Source organism: Dendronephthya gigantea, unplaced genomic scaffold, assembly GCF_004324835.1.
Source record: "Dendronephthya gigantea isolate DGI-Jeju-01 unplaced genomic scaffold, DenGig_1.0 000006F, whole genome shotgun sequence".
Taxonomy (NCBI): Eukaryota; Metazoa; Cnidaria; class Anthozoa; order Malacalcyonacea; family Nephtheidae; genus Dendronephthya; species Dendronephthya gigantea.
Genome location: NW_021163016.1, coordinates 1,183,619 through 1,204,033, shown reverse-complemented (window position 1 = coordinate 1,204,033; position 20,415 = coordinate 1,183,619). Strand labels below are relative to the sequence as shown.

At 35.8% G+C, this 20,415-nt stretch overlaps 1 protein-coding gene across 4 annotated transcripts; it reads left to right on the top strand.

The window, feature by feature from the left end:
- Positions 1-844: 844 nt before the first annotated feature.
- LOC114516769 (transient receptor potential cation channel subfamily A member 1-like) lies at positions 845-18,263 on the top strand. 4 transcript variants are annotated; one of them, XM_028536343.1, is made up of 22 exons: positions 845-1,021; positions 2,221-2,306; positions 2,562-2,594; positions 2,796-2,876; positions 3,611-3,733; positions 4,204-4,320; positions 4,567-4,674; positions 5,234-5,692; positions 6,319-6,616; positions 7,293-7,452; positions 9,457-9,543; positions 9,898-9,972; positions 11,074-11,243; positions 12,141-12,459; positions 13,049-13,220; positions 13,357-13,554; positions 13,663-13,754; positions 14,576-14,815; positions 15,685-15,990; positions 16,376-16,513; positions 16,704-16,786; positions 17,276-18,262. In XM_028536343.1, exons 2-21 carry the CDS (start codon positions 2,222-2,224, stop codon positions 16,776-16,778), a joined length of 3,336 nt encoding a protein of 1,111 aa, XP_028392144.1. In that variant the 5' UTR covers positions 845-1,021; position 2,221; the 3' UTR covers positions 16,779-16,786; positions 17,276-18,262. The 4 variants fall into 4 exon arrangements, with proteins under 4 accessions (XP_028392144.1, XP_028392141.1, XP_028392143.1 ...); XM_028536340.1 differs by having other exon boundaries at positions 13,357-13,754; positions 17,276-18,263; XM_028536341.1 differs by lacking the exon at positions 845-1,021 and adding an exon at positions 1,046-1,708 and having other exon boundaries at positions 13,357-13,754; positions 17,276-18,263.
- Positions 18,264-20,415: the final 2,152 nt, after the last annotated feature.

Below are 20,415 nucleotides of genomic sequence, written 5' to 3'. Positions count from 1 at the left end.
ACTGAAAGTGTTTTTGTCATGTTTTCCATCCGTCTCATGAGACACATTTCCTTCGAAGGAAAATGGAGGAGGCGGTCTGAGTTTGTCCACGTAGAATCGAACGAAATAGATAACCAAACAGTTCAAATCGGAGCGTGATATACTGAGAAATAAATCTGCTGTTCGCAAAAAAAAATTGATATACTATCGAGCGGTTATGACATTAAAATCCCACTATTTGACACCATGTAATATAAGCGTGTTGACAACAACCAGAAGTTTTTATTTGGCGCCAAGATACGCACTAACATTAAATAATATACACTAAAAGGAGATTAGACAATAACATAACCATTGTCAAGGCAATTTGTCCGCGTTTAAATTTGTTTACGATTACATCATCTACATTACAAGAACACTAAGTTTCAGCCCTGGTAACTAAACCTGTATGAGGTACATTTATATGGGTTCTATAACAACAGCTGGCTGAATTTTCAGCCCCGTACTGGAGCCAGGATGAAGCACAAGACGGGTTGAAAAGAGTCAAACCAGCTCCCAGGCAGAAGATTTTTTAAATATGCCATTTACTGCTTGTTGAACAGCACACACACATGTGCACATGATTCGTATGATAGACGGGGAAAAACCTACACAATTGCTTTCCATGTATGAAATCAGTTTCAAAAATGAAGCTTCGTTTTTTATTTGAGATTAAGGAATAATAGCCAAATCAACAGACTGAGCAGTGAAGCGCGATGGAAGGACAATGTGTGCGATGTCATTTCTTTTGCAGCCTGTGATTTACAATTTCAATTTGTACGGTTCATTAATTTTTAATATTCAAATGACGCAAATTCAGATGCAATTAACAGCTTTGTGTGTATACAAAGGTGTTTTAACATTGCTGTTGTGCCCTTTAAATCCCCTAGGCTAACCAACTGGAATATTGCGTTGGGAATTTAAAAACATATAGATTCGTTACAGATAAATACACGAAATTCAACTGTTAAGTTGGGAGTGTGAAGACGTTAGACGTTACAGGGTAAGGTTACTCTTTATCAATGTTAATAGTTGTTGCTAGCTCTTTGGTATTCGTGTAATCATCTTCAATGAACTGAATTTAATGTTGTTATTTGCTTCGATTCACTTCTAAATGCATGTGGTTATGTATCGCCTGTAAATTAGAAACCAGGCAAGCCACAAGCGATGTCAATGTGATATCATTTGAGGAATTGTTCACTATTGTATTGTGTAAGACGGCATTCATTGTAAGAGGGGAAATAACAGAGAAATTAATATATGCATGCACAGTTCAAAACTCAAAAGTCCGAAGTTTAGCATATTACAACAAAGTGAGGAAAAAGTTGTGAAATTAAATGTTAATTTCCAGTTTATTGTCGACATCCCCTGTTTGGCTGCATGGTTTTCATCGATCTAACATAATTGTCGTACACATCTCGGATTTCACACAACAACGAATTACGACATGTAAAAGGCGAAGCATTAACAATATCATAAAATTGTGTAGATTAAACTGTTCACGCTTTGCGGCAAAATATACGACAAGTTTTAATGTAGAGCGAAGCATTAAAAAGTTATAAAGCATTGTAAATTTTCACCTATTATACATATATTTACAATTTTGCCACGAGCTCGAGTCCTATGTGAGATGATTGCCGACGGGGTGCTTAGAACTGATTTGGCTATCAGCTATATACGACGAGATCGAGTGAGTGATATAATTGTTTTATAATAAAGCTACTATAAATACCATTTTATGAGTGAAATAAACAATGTGTAATAAAATTTAAGTAATTTAACTAATCGGCTATTGATTTAATCTCAGTCAATCTTTCGCTTAATGTTTAAAAGACCCATTTTCACGAACAAAAAGCTGCTTTTTGTCAGTTCTACTTACCCCTGAGTATTTTTATCTCATATTTTGTTTACAACTGAACTTTCAAAAGTGTTTCAATTTCTTCTTTATCGCTAAGCAAAACTGTCTGCTATTTTGTTTTTGCTTGCTACTCGTATGAGTTGATATCTCGTGAGTATCTCGACAGATCAGATTACAAAATAGTTCATAAAACTAGCTCAGTGATACTACAATATGTCACATAATGATAGCTCAGTGAGTTCCCTTCAACCAACCATTTTGAAATGTAAAACCGCGTCATCCATGCGTCTCTATAGGAAAAAGCAATAGCCATTTGCAACATCTTCTAACTTTCATTTTGATAGGATGGAGGGCTCAGAGAATGCTCCCTATGATGTTTTGTCGAAGGCGGAAAATGGAGTCAATGGAAATATTGATGCAAGTCAAATAGGTCTGATAAAGCTTGGACCAAGATATATAATAAACAGAATAAAAAATTCTTTGGAAATTATAATGAGAAACAAAAACAAATTATAGAGTTCTGAAGTTTGGTCTTATATATACAAAATTAAATCTCTTAAGTTTATGCACCATGCAACCATTAAACATATCTACCTAAAAGCTTTTATTATAACTATTCCATGAAAAGGTTGCGTATATATAAACCTTAAATGCACCTTTCGAACATACCTTTTTTAATTCTTAGAGATGAAAGAACATAAAATGAAAGATGAAGAAAGTAAGATACATGCATGCATATTCTCTGTCAAGAGATAAAATAATATTTATGATATTGGAGCTCAAAATTTATTGCTTTTATGAATTAGTAGAACGGCTCGAAGAAATAATCGAGTTGTTTATCATTAATAACAATGCATAATGTGATTGTTATAAAAACTTAACTGTCCACGTTACATGTTTTATTTCAAATATGTTACAGGCTCCACTTTGGATAACGCACAGATCACAGAGTTTTGTTCAACTGAAAACACTCCTTTGATCGATAAGGATGCAAATGAAGGTACTGTAGTAACTCGGGGTGAATAAAGTCCCGTTTACGCTACACCGAGTCAATTTATTGACACGACACGGCTAAAATGGGACCCGTGCCTATTACATCCGTGTCCGGCCATTGTTTTCGTAGCCTGAGAACTAGTAAAATTGGGCATGTGTACCCATTTTATCCGTGCCTTTCCAATTAATAAATTGAGTGTAGTGTCAAAGGGGCTTAAAGCTCAGTGTTTTTCACAGACATTATAATCTCTAACATGCCGTAAGACAGCGTAGTAGGATGGTACAATTAGCTAACGCCGTTGCTTTACTGCGGGGTACAGAGAGCTTCAGCAGTTGTTACGAGTTCGAGATTCGTCATTGTTGCGTGTTAATTGCTTAAAGTTGAGTTTGGCCCGAAAACAGACATTTCCAGGGTCGTCGCGTATTAAAATTGTTCAATATAAAGTAAGCTTTATTTAGTAAGGTGTACTTGTCATAGAAAAATTGTCCAAGTAGGGTGTATAGACGAACAATTAAAAATTGTCAGATCAAAACTTGTCATAGAAAACTGGCTCGTCTGTAAGGGGCTTCAGCTTATAAGAGTTATGTAAAAGTCGAGCGCACTCCTGATCATAAATTATTTCTGAAACAAGGCTTGCTTATGAAGTGAGTTGCCTGCGCAACGTCGTTTGGTGCAGCGGATAAAGCTCATTTATGCATGCATGCGTTATATGCATTGAAAAATATATGTATTTACTCTAGTCGATTCTGGGCCTCTCCGGGTGGTAGAAGATTACGAATTGCCGAATTATTCCTCCGATGATTCCGAGGAATATAATGAATCTAGGAGAGATGAGCTAAGACAAATCGAGGAACAAGCTATAGGTAAGCTAACGCATAGATTACGGTGTATGGACTATGCAGGACGAGTCAGGTGAGGCTCTCTAAGAACCTAAGAACCTCTAAGAACCGTCAACAGCTTACTTATGTTACTGTGAGTTACAACTTAAGCGTTTACTTTGAATCAAATCTTCTTAATTGACCTTAACGAAAAAGATGGCGGGAGTATACATTTGACCAGAGTGCATTGCGGTGGAAAATCGTTTAAAAAAGCGAATTGACGTCTTTTGAAGAACATCCATAAAACAAGAGGTTTTTTTCCTGCTTGCGATAAATTTCTACGTCGTTAAGTGCTTTTCTGCCATTTATTCTTGATGCCTGCAATGCATTCTGGTCAAATGTATATGCAGCAATCTTTTTCGCTATGGTCAAATGCGTTGATTTTATCTTTGATCACAGCGAAAACAGGTAACTGTAAGGCCACCAAACATGACTTCCTTTATGTGCTAATTTAGCCGAAGCGATTTTAAAGAGGAAAAAAGATTTCGACAGTGATGTTAATGCGTTATCCAAATCAAAATCTCGAATATGTCTGGAAGAATATGTTCACGATGACAACTTCTATGTGTGGGGTAAATATTTCCATTCATGGACCAGGATTTTATTATTATATGTTTTGACCATGCATAGATTGGGGATATATCATGGAAAAAAATATTTTAGGACAGATTAAAAATACTGATAAATACGATATCATGACTATTTACTTCTATCTTACTCTGCTGTGTTGACTTAACGAAATGAACTTAAAAGAACTTGTGTATTACATTGCCCGTTTGGTGACGATTTCGTATTTCATATTATGTATGCCACTTTAGAGGAAAAATCTAATGATTGTGTTGTTGAAGAAACACCTGAACACTTTAACATTGGATGGGCAGTTTGGAAAGACGACGCTGAAAATATGAAGGAGATTATTTCGCGTGGTATGTTATGGCGTTGATGATTGGAAAAAAATTTCGTTTGTTGTCAAATTTTACGCTAGGCCTGCAAATGTTTACATGTGGTTCACATGGTCTGAAAATTATTGACAGATTAACGCCACATGCGAACCACACGTGTGGATTAACATGTAAAACACGTGTGGATTAACATGTAAAACACGTGTGGATTAACATGTAAAACACGTGTGGATTAACATGTAAAACAAGGGATTCACAAGGAAATCATACACATCTCACACTTACACATTATCGACTGAAGGCAAATGGTGATAAGAAAAATATTTTAAAATATTTTTCAAAACTATTCAGATGCCGATATAGAAATATACTTTAGAGAACTAACAAATGACTGCACTGGACAAGAATATTTTAAATTAGATTAATGAAACTTTTATCTTATCTTTTCATATGTGGAGGATATTCCATAGTTCAATGTGAACGCAATAAGTGCGTAAATTACAAAAATTATAAATCGCAAAAGTTATAAAACTGTAAATTACAAAAAAGATTTATCTCAAAATTTTCTGTTTCATTTTTCAAGTATCACCTTTGTCAAAGACATCGATTCAGTTTCGTATATTTCAAGCAGTAGAACGAAACAGTCTAGAATGCTTAGATGTACTTTGTGAGATGTACGAAAAGGAAGTCTCAGACGAATACAGTCTATTTCATCGAAGTATTTATTTCGCTTTTGGAGTCCAAGAGGAACGACCTAAAGAGACAGCTCTACACCTCCTTGCAACAAAAACAACGTCACCGGAAGCAATTCTTGAAGTTTTCGCGAGGAGACCAAAATTTCTGAATGATCTTTCAGACTTCCCTGACAGCCATGGATCAACTCCACTTCTTGTTGCAATAAAACACAACAATATGGATGTGGTTAAGCGATTACTTCGAACCAAACCTCGTGTAGGCAAAAGAAATAATGATGGCGAATCCCCCATTCTCTTAGCAGCTCTGAACGGCTATGTTGATGTCATAAAAGAAATGCTGGAGATGTGTAAGTTTTCAAAATCTCAATCCCTTAATATCAATCCCTAATCTGCCAAACCTGACTCTCGCTAAAAATGCGCATACAAATACCGTAAAGTTGTTATCGTACTATACCAACTTAAACTTTACAATTTTATGTGCATTATGCTCAATGTTACAAATCTGACGTAATTATACATAGCTTTACCGCACTTTTCCCCGCGACCTTTTTTTTTAAACTTAACTGTAACTAAACTTCCTACGAAATCCCTAGGTCTTCTAAGCGAAATCAGGTGCTTAGTATCCCAAAAATTCTCCCTCAAATCATCCGAATACTGCAAAACAGGCCACTACGAATAAACTATACCTTAACGTTAAACCCTGATAAAGGAAGGGCGAAAATCCAACACTATAAAGATAGCATATTAGATTCCGAATCTTTTACGAGCGCTACGAGAACACAAAATTTCTCAGCTGCATAAAGTGTTCCTATCCTAATTTTAGTTCCTCTTTTAGTGTAAAAAACGGGATCCTACCTTGTCGTGTGTTCACGAATTAATTGTATTTTCATCATTCGAAATGTGCCAAATTATTATTAATACTCATTAATTCTATGCATATAAATTACGTTCAATAATATTCATTTTTTACAAGATCGTGAATCCCAACAAATGTCTGAACTTTGGGAGATTATGAAAAGCATTGATGGCAAACAACATTCAATCCTTTACCCAGCCTGCCAGAAACGCAATTCTAAGTTACTAAACCTAGTTATGAAAGAGACAGACTGGCGAAAATTTCTAGACCAAGAGCAGGCAGTGACTGAGGATTGGAATGAGTTTGTTGGTAATGTTTGTGCTGCTGGATGTAAAAAACTTGCAAAAGAATGTTTTAAACGCGATTCTGCTCTTCTTAATAAAGGAGAGGAACGAAAGGTCACACCTTTAATGAGGTAAGAGCCCTAAATAAATGCATGTATTCTCCAGGATTGACATTGAATGAGGAGGGTGAAAGTGTGCGAATATAAACTGTAGTGTAGCCCGCCTGAAAACTTGCCCTGCTATGCTGATATGATGTTCATTGACTGTGAAAACAATAAATTTCTAAAGAGATGAATAATCATATAATAAATTGAAATTTACATAGCGTGGGACAAAATCGCCAGGCTGGCTGCGTCACTCCATAAACACTAGCGCCTGTATTCAAACAGCTCAATCACACTCGCACTCATTAAGTGTGACATATAAATTTTGTTAATGCTGGTCAATGAGAAGCTTTTTTCTGAATAGATATAAGGTAAATCAGTGAAAATCACGACCATATCCGACTGGAAATTCCACAATGAAAACGTTATGAGAAGATTGAGATCTCCTCTCACTCGACGAGTGTGAGTGAGCTTTTAGAACAAAGGCGTTCGACATTCTTCAGTGCATGCTTATCAGAAATCACCAGCAGGCTGCTGTTGGATTTGAAGTATTTATTTAGTGTATGCTTGTATACATATAGTCGCAGCTTGTCAGAACACCATAGTGCTGAAGGTTTAGTCAAGTTTTTCATTTAGCGTTTTTCTTTTGCTTTTTAAGATATCTTTTTTTGGAAATATTTTTTAATGCAATAATTTTTTTCAGGGCAGCCGAAGCAAATCAAGAAAGAATCGTTCGGCTAATTTTTGAGATAAAACCTTCTGATGAATTGTTTAATATTTGTGATAAAGATGGCAGGAATGTTTTTCATTATGCTGTGGGAAATGTTGATGCTCTTCGACACCTTGTTCTCCAGGCCTTAAAGGTAGTTGATTATGATTGGTTTGCGATTTAATGCAAAATAGTGTCCAATGACAGAATGTGAAGCAGCATCACCGAGTATGACGTATTACATGCCGGTGCGAAGATATAAAATTTATATTAAAAAGTATTACAAATATCTTTTTGCTTATCACTTTTTTCTGGCTGGGTAAAATGTTATTTTTCGCAACGAGAAAATAGCATACATATTTTCATGCTTCCGTGTACGTAACTTTCGTTTTGTTATAATATTCTTGTATGTTTGCATGTGACATTTGATAAGTAATTTAGCTTGTAGGTACACCACGTAAGTATTCAATGTACCACAAAGCTTTCGGTCCGTTAACCCGGGTCTTCATCAGTGCAATTACCTGAATATACATTCGCCCGTCACTAAAATATCACGTTAGTCGTGATTTGTTAGCTCGCGCCATTAATTAAACGGTCTCACTTACCAAATAATATACTTATAAAAAAGAAATAGTTCTAATTAATGCGCGTGTCCTAGACAAGTATTAAGGTAGCAGACATTGAAAAGAGCGCGTCACGTACTATTAAGCGGCTTACCCTCGTGGGCAATAATTTGATGATTATAGATTTCAATAGATTCTCTCATTTTACGAGAGACGGTATACTTATCATTCGCTAAAATGCTTGCATCTTTCCATTTGATGCGATGATCATAAGTCCACGCATGGTGAGCTACAGCAGACTTATCCAGTTTACCTTTCTCGCAGTTCGTCTTATGTTCTTTTAGAAGTATTGAGAGATTTCTACTGGTCTCTGCAATGTAAACCAAACCACATTCACATGAAATGCGGTACACACCAGGTTTCTGGAGTTCTTCGGTCATTTGGAGGAATATGAATTCAAAACAAAACCAAATTTTCACTTTAATATTATGAGTAAAATTTTAAAATGATTGATAACCGAATTGAAAAATAAACACACACGTCATATTAAGTAACGTTTAACTAAACGTTAAAAACATGCACCTTTCTCCAAAACTACTTTCACGACGGATTTTACGATGGTGTTTGTGATATAAATACCAAATTTCGACAATTACACATCTTCTGGCTGTATCAAATAGCTTGCCCAAATAGCCCTGGTTGACGGGATGAAAGCTCTGCTTTCAATAAATACCCGCGGAGTTTCAAAAATTGATGATTTATAATTTAACTGAGTAAGGTAGTGCATTGAGCTGAGGACAATTTGGGGCAAAATGAACGCCCGAATCAACGTTACCTTTAAAATATTGTGAGTAATCGATTTCATCGTTTGATTTGACTAGGGACGCCGGATGATCGATAATTATGGGGGGGGGCATATATTCAAGTTCACAGACCGTAAAAACAATCGATTTCAAAAGAAACCAATAATGCAAAACTCGAATATATGAATATACCCCCCCCCCAATTATCGATGTTACAGCGTGCCTAGATTCAACTTTTTTTCTTGTTTTTACACTTACGTGAAGTTTGGCAACTTTCTGAAAAAATTCAGATCTGTTTCAAAAATTCAAATTTCTCGTCCATCTCCTGTTAAATTTAATTTTCCGATTGAGTGGTATACCTTAATCTAATTGGTTGTTCTTAGCAAAGAGGTTGATTTCAACCCTCACGTCAGTTAATTTTGAAATCAACCTAATATGAGGTCTATTTAGGCTGAAAACACTCTGTTGTATAAGAACCAATTAGATTGTAGGAAACGCCATTGATTTCAAAATGAGTTTAAAGGTTGTTCATTCAACAGGCTGTACCAATTTCAATAATATTTTTGAATATGGCTACACAGTTGCTTGTCATATGAATATTGAAATGACAAAATTAAAATCAAAAAATATTCCAAAAATCCTTTGCCTTGAGATATGATAGTACACGTTTAGAAAGTGAAAATGTCATGCTTAAATTTTTAGAGGTTTTGTATTACAAGAAATTAATAGACCGAATCAAACTAACGTGAACCCGCATCTAACTTTACTTTTTCAACTTTTTCATACAAATAGTTGTGCGACGAATGTCAAGCTATTAAGTTGAGATCTTACAAATTTAAATCACCAATACAGCTCGCAGCTAAAGGGAAACTGAAAGAGGTAAAGTATGCGTATAAGGCCAGATTTTATAAAACATGAGTGACATTTTTTGACATAATATCTGATTAATTTGTTAAGAATAATGCTAAAAACTTTGCATGTTTTTTGTAGTCAATGTATTTCATCATATTGTGTATAACAGTATATAAAATAGAAGGAATTTTACATTTGCTTAATGATTTTGCAGCCTAATTTTTTGAAAAATTATCATATGATTATGTGTGGTGTTTGCTCATGCAATCAAAGAGGTCGACTACTGCTCGCCAACCAGTATTGTTTTTATCATTTTGCCAAACAGTAGAAACAGTTTTACTCTTTTGATATTACATGTACTAATTTAGAAATTTTTTTTAGAGTCTTATGTTGCTCGTAAATATCGCAAAATTCGAGATGTTTGAACAAGATATCATTAATGATGTTGACGTCGAGGTAATTAACTCTTGATTAAGTGCTATTACGTAAAAATAGAAGCAATGAAATTGAGTGAACGAAATACCACTTGGAGACATTGGGGCTTCAAATTCCACGTAGTTTGAACGTGTGGTACTAAGCATGATCCGATAAACAAACTTAATAAGTTCCGGTATATATTTTATTCAAGTACTCCAAACCTAAAAATTAAGAACTAGAAACAAGATCTCACCTATTCTCTAGGCAGTGGCGTAGCCAGCCTGACGATTTTGTCCCGCTATGTAAATTTCGAGTTATTATAATAATTCATTTCCTTAAAGATTTACTGTTTTCACAGTCAAGGAGCACCAAAATATTAGCATAGCGGGACCAGTCGTCAGGTTACGCTACTGTTTCCAGGGTAATTTTACTCCACGGTGCGATGTCCGCGAATTCAATAATTGTTTTATTCTCCTTTGGGACGTTGATGTCTTCGCTATTGGTGTGACGTCATAAGGTGGGACACGAGCGTGCAAGAAAAATGTCGTATCACACGTTATAACGTCATACGTTGGACATAACGCTTTCACATATGGCTATCAGCCAATCAGAGGCTGTGAATTATTTTGAATAGTATAATTTATAAAATAATCAGCATGAGACGTCATAAGGTGGGACACGAGCGTGCAAGAAAAATGTCGTATCACACGTTATAACGTCATACGTTGGACATAACGCTTTCACATATGGCTATCAGCCAATCAGAGGCTGTGAATTATTTTGAATAGTATAATTTAAAAATAATCAGCATGAGACGTCATAAGGTGGGACACGAGCGTGCAAGAAAAATGTCGTATCACACGTTATAACGTCATACGTTGGACATAACGCTTTCACATATGGCTATCAGCCAATCAGAGGCTGTGAATTATTTTGAATAGTATAATTTATAAAATAATCAGCATGAGACCAGTCAGGCAAATGTTAATCACTCATTTATTCTGAACATGATATACAAAAGTTGTAGTAATTATTAAAACACCAGCTAACTCTATGACTATTTTTAAATTGGCGTGGAAACACTTAGGTAAATTGTGTTCGCCCGATTCTAATTCGGAACTCTGAAACAGATTTTAATAGATTTTAGAGAGAAGCCTTCATATGATGAAAACACAGGATCCAAATGGCGTAACAGATTTGCTACATGGTTACATCAAAGAAAATCAGCCGTTCTTATCAGCAGCTTCCAAAGGAAATGTGAAGCTAATGGAGTTCCTATTGCAAGAAGGAGCAGACCCTTTACAAACAAAGTAAGAATTATGTGTTTTGTGGCGTCATTATGCCCGAGTCCTTCGTCGTTCGACTTTTTCGCGTACAAAGTGCAATGCATGGCTGAGATTTGTATTTCAAATGATGTCTTTTCTTCATCTACATATCTTGAAGCTCAAACATTATATACGGCGTTAAAAATTACAATTAAATGCGCTGGACTGTGTCGGTGTTCCACTGGAAGGAATTTTTCGATCCAGGGAAATTTTGCAATTCAAAAGAAAATAAGGGTGCGAAATGTTTGCATATTGTCTTTTAAACTTTCACAGAATAAATAAATTTATTTAGCTTGACTGTTCTCATTTCCAAAAAAATACAAATATTTCGCAAGTGAATATATTGCCAAGTTTTATTTGTCCGTGTGTATACGTACGCGAAAAAATCAACAAGTTTTCCTTGACAAGGAGTGTAAAACAAGTAATGTTTTAAACAAGGAAAAATGCTTGTGTTACCGGTCGTTCCTTGACGAAGAAATCTGAGAAGAAATTGTGCCGCAGGAAACTGCGCAACAATATCTTCGGAGAAATCGAGTCAAGCTTTATCGTTTTTGCTTGTTTTGAGATTTGATCGAATACTCATTTTATCATACGAGCAAGTGAACTGGACAAGAAAACTTGTCGAAGAAAAATTGCTAGCCTGCACGAGGCTAAATGGAGCAAAATTTCCAGTAATTTGGTCATTTTGAATTTAAATCCATGACTGTCGAGTGTCGAAACAGAGCAAGTTTCCGAACACGCTCTTTTTGCCATGCAATTATCACACCCAAATATTATCAATATAGGTTTTCCTGCCAGTTGTGTAAATCGCATTCTTCTTCGTATTTATTTCTCAGATAAACCAAAGCATTTTAAAACTTTTGAAAATCTGTCTCAATATAGTGAATCTTACGAAACGGTCATTCACTGTGCAGTAATGTCTGGAAAGCTTGAAGCTGTGGAGTACTTGCTTGAACAGGACAAATTCTTGGAAATAATTGATCATACAGAACAACAGGGGGACACTGCAGCCTGTTATGCAACAAGATGGGGTTTTGCAGAAATTCTAAAATATTTGTTAAAGAAGAATGCAGCAGTTAAAAGTGATGGGAAAAAACAAAGAAAAAACATTCTGGACACTGTATTCGTTAAGAGCGAGGAACCACTGAAAGAGATTGTTAAGTTTTGTGCAGAAGATGGGAATCAGCGACTCCTTCAAGAGGTAATAGCAAGGTTAACTCATAGCTTATAAAACATAACCCAATTGTATTTGCCTTTCTCTTCAAATTATCTCGTATTCCAAATAAGAAAATATTCAAAGAAGCATCGTCCTTGCTTTTTATAAAAATTACAAAGTAAATGCTGCTCATTCTTGATAGAAAAAAGTTATGTCTTGTCTGTGGCGGATTTGACTGAAGTCAAAATAAATTAGACAGTTCATAATTGGATCTACTGATATTTTAAATGGCGTTTGTGTTGCTTTTGTGACTATTGAATTCAATATTTCCCTCTTTATGGCTTGGGTTGTGTGTGTGTTTCTTTCTCCTTTTAAAGCCGCCTCCTAGGGTGCTAATGCCTAGGCACTCATAATGAGTGAGCTGGTGAGGGAAAGATACAAATTTACATTCTTAGGTTTGAATATGCCGGTCAAGGGTAAGTATGGTAAACACGAAGAAAATTTTTTGCCTACATATATATATATATATATATATATATATATATATATATATATATATATATATATATATATATATATATATATATATATATATATATAGTCTCTAAGTTAGAGAATTTTTTGAATGTTTCAGTTGTTTGAAGACTCGTTTCGTGAACCGGACGACATTATGGCAGGGATAGTTAGGAAAACACCAGACATCGCCTTTCTAATTCTTGACCGTTGTGTTGAACTGCGAGATGTTAAGTCCATTGTAAATGTCAGGGAGTTCAGCTACTCGTTTTTCCCATTCAAAAGAAATAATAGTAAGTCTTCATTTTTTTCAGTCATTCACATAAAGTAGAAATTGATTAGATGACGTTTTATTAATATAATGTACAATGCATGGTATTGACATCTTTTTGTTATGTAAGTCATTATGGATACCTTTCTATTTTAAAGATAAACGGAAGCTTGAAGCTTTAAAACGCATGACAGAAAGCCCAAATGCAGACAGGTTTTTGAGCCATCCTCTGGTTGTAGAATTCTTAAACAGGCTGATGTATTCCTCGGGCATACAGAAGTATTTCCTTTTGAGTTTTTGTCTTTATACTATGTTTCTGATTACTTTAACAACATATGGCGCCATCCAAAGTGGAGGTAAGGAACGCGTTTTCGTCAGCGTCTACCGTCTATATTCGCAAAATGTCAAAAAATTTAAAATGATTCTTTCTAGGTATAATACTTGGGTGCATTTATTATTTATAGATTTGCATAGTTTAAAATCACCTGGGATGATAGCACTCTCTGTCATTATTCTCATTTTATGTGGATTTCATTTGCTAAAAGAAATTTCTCAGGTTTGTGAGGCAGTATGCGTATGTGGTAGGTAATAATGGCGAAATATATTTATACTGTACAAATTATACTTTATACTGTACCACAGGATCATGCATATAGCGCGTACATGCAGGATGCCTGAAATTAGCTAAACAGTACACGTTAGAAAGAATTTTTCCTTATACTTATTCCGTACATGCAGTTGCCACAAAGATATTTATGAGCGTCACATTTGACGTCTATCCCTGATTAGCTTACCAGCACCATCTTGGTCGTCTGTTAAGCCTGTTTTAGGTGGAATTTTGTGCGCGGAGCGGAATTATTCTTTGTTTTTTGTTCTGCTCACATTCGTTCTGCTCGAAAGCGTGTCAACAATAAAATTTCGCCCTGCTGGAAGCAGCCGTTATACTATCAAAGACGTAGTATTCAAATACATATAAAATTCACACAGAGTAGGCAGCATTAGCGAAAAGATCCCGCCAGTACATTACTTAATACCTATAATGGCATGACAAAGGTGATATAAATACTATAATAGATAAAGCTAGGGAAAGCGCAAAAGAAATAACGCTAGCTTCAAATGATTTCAGTAGATAAGTGTGTAGAAATAATCAGTAGAAACAATCAAACATACCCTTCTTCGTCTGTATAGCGCAGAGATTCAAATTCTCCATGTGGTACGAAATTCGTGCGATGCAATCCTAACTTGAATAATTCCGCGTGTTAAAAAAGGAATTCGCCTACAGAAGCCGAAGTTGAAGCCTTTTTTGCACAATATGATAAACCAAATCGCATGTAACCTAAATTTTTTTGCATCACAATGATTGCGATTTTCTTGTAGATGATTGCATATGGAAAGGAATATATGAGGGATTTGGAAAATATCTTCGAATTGACGATTTTTATTTGCGCAATGATTTATGTCGTTCCCGGAGGAGACAAAAAAACCGACGGACAGATCGTAGCTGGAGCTATTTCGATATTTCTTGCGTGGGTCAACTTCTCCCAGTTCTTGAGAACACTTTTTAATTTCGGAGTTTACATCTTCATGGCAATTAAAGTATTCGGAACCGTTTGCATGGTACGTTTGATGGAAATGTATATGAAAATTGGTTAGATGTTGCCTTATTCGCTACCAGTTTATTTTACAGTGTATCTTTACTAAATATTTAGGCACAGCAAACGTGTGACCTTACATAGGTGATATAATACAACCTATCACAAATTCATACAGCCTAAAGCCGGTTTTCCATGCACCAGGCGAAATTCGATCGCACAAAAATTTTCTTTGATATTCTTTTTAATTGTGAGAGTAAGAGTTTTATCAACTCAGCATCAATTGTGTTATAACAACTGCCTAAATAGACAAAACACTTCTCGACGTTTCGACCTGAGGGCCTTGGTCAGGAGAGTTAGCATGAAAATATATCAGGGGAGAATATATGTTTTGTATGGGGGCAAAACACGTGATAAGAATGGGCCAATAAAAAACAAAAAATCAACACAAAATGGAATACATTAAATTGCCAAAGAGGCGCCTGATTGTGGGCTAAAAATAGCCCGCAATGAGGGAAGCTTGATCAGCAACGAAAACATATTACATCAAAGCTGGTTGTGGTAGTTGGTAGTTTCGAGTAATATAAAAGATATTAAATGTATGAAGGGTCGTTAAAAAACTTGCATATTGAATTCTGAATGTTAGATTTGCTTGAGACATATAGTGTTTGACGTTAAGGCAAATATTTTTCGAACAAACATTTTTAACAAAGGCTCCGATTCGAGAAATTCTCTTGTCTTTAAACGACATAACAGAGTAAAAATATTTTTGCACTTTTTAATGAACATTCAATGTTTATACCATTTACCAAGATTCGCACTATTTAATGAATTTGAGCTGTATAGAAGTTTCTGTTATTATTTTTATGGATTTGTGATTATTTTAATCAACAGGTGTTGCCAATGGTGATATTAATACTCGTCGGATTTTCATTATCGTTTTCGTTGATCATGCATCAAGATTCAGGTTTCAATGATGTTCCTACATCGTTCTTGACAACACTTGTCATGATGACGGGCGAATTGGATTACCGAGACACATTTCTTGCAAGTGGATCACTTCATGCCTTGCAAAAAATATTTCTTGTATTGTTTATCCTGATGATCTCCATCGCTATTATGAATTTATTTACCGGTGTTGCTGTTGGCGACGTTAACGAGATGTTAATGAAATCGAAAGAAAGAAGAAGAATGAATAAGGTAAAAATATGTGAAAATATGTATACGAATGTATAAGGAGAATCATGCTGCCAATCAATGTGCATCCATATTATACCTTATTTACACAATTGAGCTTTGTGTTTAAATAAATCAAGCTTGAGGACTCTACGCTGGTTGCCTTTTAGCGTGGACATATAACAACATTTGCACAATAGCTGGACATGACGAGAAAGTAAACGTTTGTGATGTTTTTTTACAGGTTTCCTTCGCCATGGGGCTAAATTATCCAAAACACCCTAAACATATTCACATATGTTTGTTGCAATGAAAAAAAACTTACTCCTCGAAAGCTCTACCATACTGAGTAATAGAGAATTCTCGCCGTTATGCTATACTAATTGTAGTAATACGTATTTTAATTTAGGCTAAGCTTGTCATAAAACTGGAAAGAGGCCTTTCTTTCTTCTCAATTGGGAAATCTGTGATCGTGGATGACTTCAGGAAGGTAAAACTCAGTGATAGAAACAGGCCTTCATCGTTGTTGACGTGGATATGGGAACAGGTATGGGGTGTCTGCATGCGCTTACCGTTTTCAAAAAACTTTAGCCCCATTTTTACTACCCGTGCACAGCCATCTTTCTATTCACCCCCTTGTACCCACAACATGCGAGTGTTCGGAGTCAAAAATCCAGAAAATATTCAACGACGTATTCATATATTATTAAATTCTGCCCTACGGATTTCTATTTTAGGCTAATAAATTCGTCGGGCAGAAATACCTCCCTCTCAATCATCGTTCTAGTTACACAACTGCGTTTAGAACATAATTTTTGATGTAAGCGTTATGGTTTCTTGTCAATTGCAAAAAACAGTCCTTCCAGACTTTTGACTTGACAATATTTTGTACTTTTGCCAGTATTTTTGTTTACCATACTTGCCTTTTTAAGTTCCTCCTGGACTGTTCAGTTCGTATGCGAATATATTTCCACCATTGTTTATCTCCGTGATGTTTACTTATATTTGTTTACTTATATATATGTTGCTTATATATATTTACCCGGCTACTTCATGCGCTATATGCTCCTATCATCTTCACCTGACATATTCACTTTCTTATGCTATTACACCTTTTGCTATTACACCTTTACACCTATTACATGATTTTTTTGTTTGTTCAAATGAATATTTCAAAGTTTTATTGGTGTATCGCACAATTTTATTGAATATTGGTTTTGGCTTAATGTACTGCAAAAGGTGTAACAGAAATTTCTGTATTACAAATAATTCATTCGAGCAGAAAGTCTTATTTTTGATCAATCCTTAGACTTTTCCTGATGAAGAATATGGACAAAGAAGTGCATAAATTATATGAGTAAGAAATGAATTTTGTAAGTGGAAGGAAGAACTTCAACCGACGAAAGAATTGCCGAATTTGGTGATGACTAAAAATGAGATAGCGAATGCAGATTTAAAAGAAAAAGTCACAAATTGGTCAAAGAGAAATTAATAACTATGGAAATGATCATCAAAGATTGCCAGAGATCTTCTCAGCGCAACTTAGCGTTGATGGAATCATTTCTGATTAAGTTACTATAAAAAGACCTTTGCATGTGACCTTTAACCATTAAACTACAGTACTGTCCAGAAATAACCTAGCAAAAACTGCAGTTAACCTAGGTCGAACCTCGGTCTAAAAGCGGTTGAACAAAGGCAGACCGAAGTCAAACCGAAGTCAGAACGAGGTCGAACCGCAGTGAGACGAGTTAAACCTCTGCCTAACTCGTTCTAGCTGACAGACATTTTTTGAAATTTTTTTGATTTTGTTATTGTGTTATCGTTCTCAGCTGCTCATAACATTTTGTTCGGAAGCAAACGGCCACTTGCGGCAAGGTATTTTTTCCACCGCGGTCGTCTGCGGTTTCTATCGGTCGACCGCAACGGAACCGCAACCGCAGTATAAGGTTATTTCTGGACATTACTGTAGGTAATAGGCGCACATTTTAACGTAGTGTTTCGTTTTAAAAGTTATAGTTAGCTAAAACCAAATAAATAAAAATCCACTTCATTTCGACATCGGATCCCAGATTATAGCAGGCTGTATGTTGGTGATGAAAACCAGGCTTATATGATATATAAAAGTCAGTACCAAACGTACCAATGGCATTCGTGTTGCTAAGTTCTTCAACCTTGACTTGAAAAATATGTTAATTATAAGATTGCTATTGGTTTATCTTTGTGAAATACAATAGGCACGTGATGAGAAAGGAACATTTTTTGCATAAATCTACCTCAACATAGTTAATAAGTTGTATTGTAGTTTTATTTGGTCTCCAAACCATGTATATTCTACAGGGTGTCCCAAAAAAACGAAACTATTGAAATCACCCATAACAATGTAATTGTTAGAGTTTGAACGCCTAAGCACTCTGTTGGGACCCACAGGTGTATAAATGTTTTCCATAAACATTTTTATGCATGATGCAGTAAAATTTGTTTGTACCCCTTTGTCGACCTTTGTTGAAAAGCGTTTCGCACTTCCGTTGTACTTTGGGTAAGCGTATAATTTATCACAATAAACACTGTTGTTTCGCGGTTAACTGTACCATTTTCTTTCGAAGCAATAACAAGGCTAATTTAAATTCACAATTTCAAATTTTTCGTATTTAGCATTTTATAAGTTGCATAAATTCCCCAAGGGCTAAAATTCGTGAACACGGCATTTAAATTTTAACAATGAGTGATTTCAATAGTTTTCGGGTTTTTTTCGAAACACCCTGGATTAACTGTGGTTACAGTAAGAAAGACACAACGTATCCTCGCGCATTGGAGCAAAGCATTGGAGCACAGTTGATAGACACATGATATCTAGCTAGCAACACTTTCTGATATTAAATATTACAATTAAACAGGAATTTTCTTCTTGATATATAGTCGCATCGGTAGTCGTGGTTTATATGGCCGATAGGCAGAGAAAATATTTACAAATGGTTATTACCTGTGGGTAAAAAGGTTAGTATAAGATAAAATGAACAGGCTGCCATGTATTTTATGGTTTTAGAACTGGAGAATTCTGCATGTATTTCGCAACTGCTTTTCCGAGTTGTTTGAAATATTATTATATTCACTAATAATAACGTTTCATGTGTATATAAGGATGCCTTTTCAAATATTCAACATTGGTCTGATGCAATTATTACCTTCTGGAAAATGTCTAGGGGGGCTCCAGCCACTCACCCCCCCCCCCTAATACCCTACGCCTATGCATAAAACTACAATACAACTCGTTAACTATGTTGAGGTACATTTTCTCATCACTTTCTCATCACATGTTTATTGTATTTTGTACAGATAAACCAATAGCAATCTCATAATTAACATATTTTTCAAGTCAAGGTTGATGAGCGTAGCAAGAAGAATGCCATTGGTATTTGGCTGAAATACAAAAGACACGTGACGAGAAAGGAACCATTTTTTTGGATAAACCTGGGCAATAACATAGTTAGGGCCTGCTTACATGGAGCCGAGTTACCCGGGTAACCGAGTTACTCGCCTTGCCGGGACAAAACGGTACTGTGTTTATATGGAACCGGGTAACTCGGTATTTTTTACGGTACATTGTAATTACATGACGTACTTGTTATGTAGGACGCGAAATTTCAAAAAGTTTTTTACAATGGTGGTAAATGAAACGTAAACGCACATGCGTGTTTGGCGAATATTCTACTCGCCTAGCTGAGTTTCCCGTTGCAAAGTGTTTACATGGTATAACCGAGTAACTCGCCTTGCCGAGAACCCGGCACAGTTTGCCGAGAAATCGGCACACCTAGTTACTCGGATGCGCCCCATAAACAGTCAACCGAGATATCCATACAATATATAGAACAGGCGAGAACTCGGTGCTGCCGAGCAACTCGGTTAGCCCGGTAACTCGGCTCCATGTAGACAGGCCCTTAATGAGTTGTATTGTACTTTCATTTAGTCTCCAAACCATGTGTATTCTATTAACTGTGATTGGAGCAAGAATGCAACTTCAAGTGAATCATCGGGTTTTGTAACAGCACTGGGATATATATGCTGTTTCTTGCATGAACACATACATATGATTCGTATGTTAAGCTGCGTTCAGACTGAGTACCCGACACAGTCCCGTCGCTTTTACGGGCACCAAAGGTAAATATGACGCTTCCAAATTAATTTTAACATGTACGGTGCCCAAGAACGAGCACTACTCCAGATATAGTACTCAAAAAGGAATGTGCTCTGTCCTCAGCACGTTTTATGAACCAGCCTTGAATGGAGACAAACTTAAACAATTGTTTTCCCTGCATGAAGTTCGTTTACCCTTGTGTCCCATGCTTCGTTTTCCACTTAAAATTTAGAAATAATAGCTAAATCACCGCAAGCACCGAAGAGCGAAGGAAGGACAATGTAAGACAAGCCATTTCCTTTGCAGACTGTGATTTA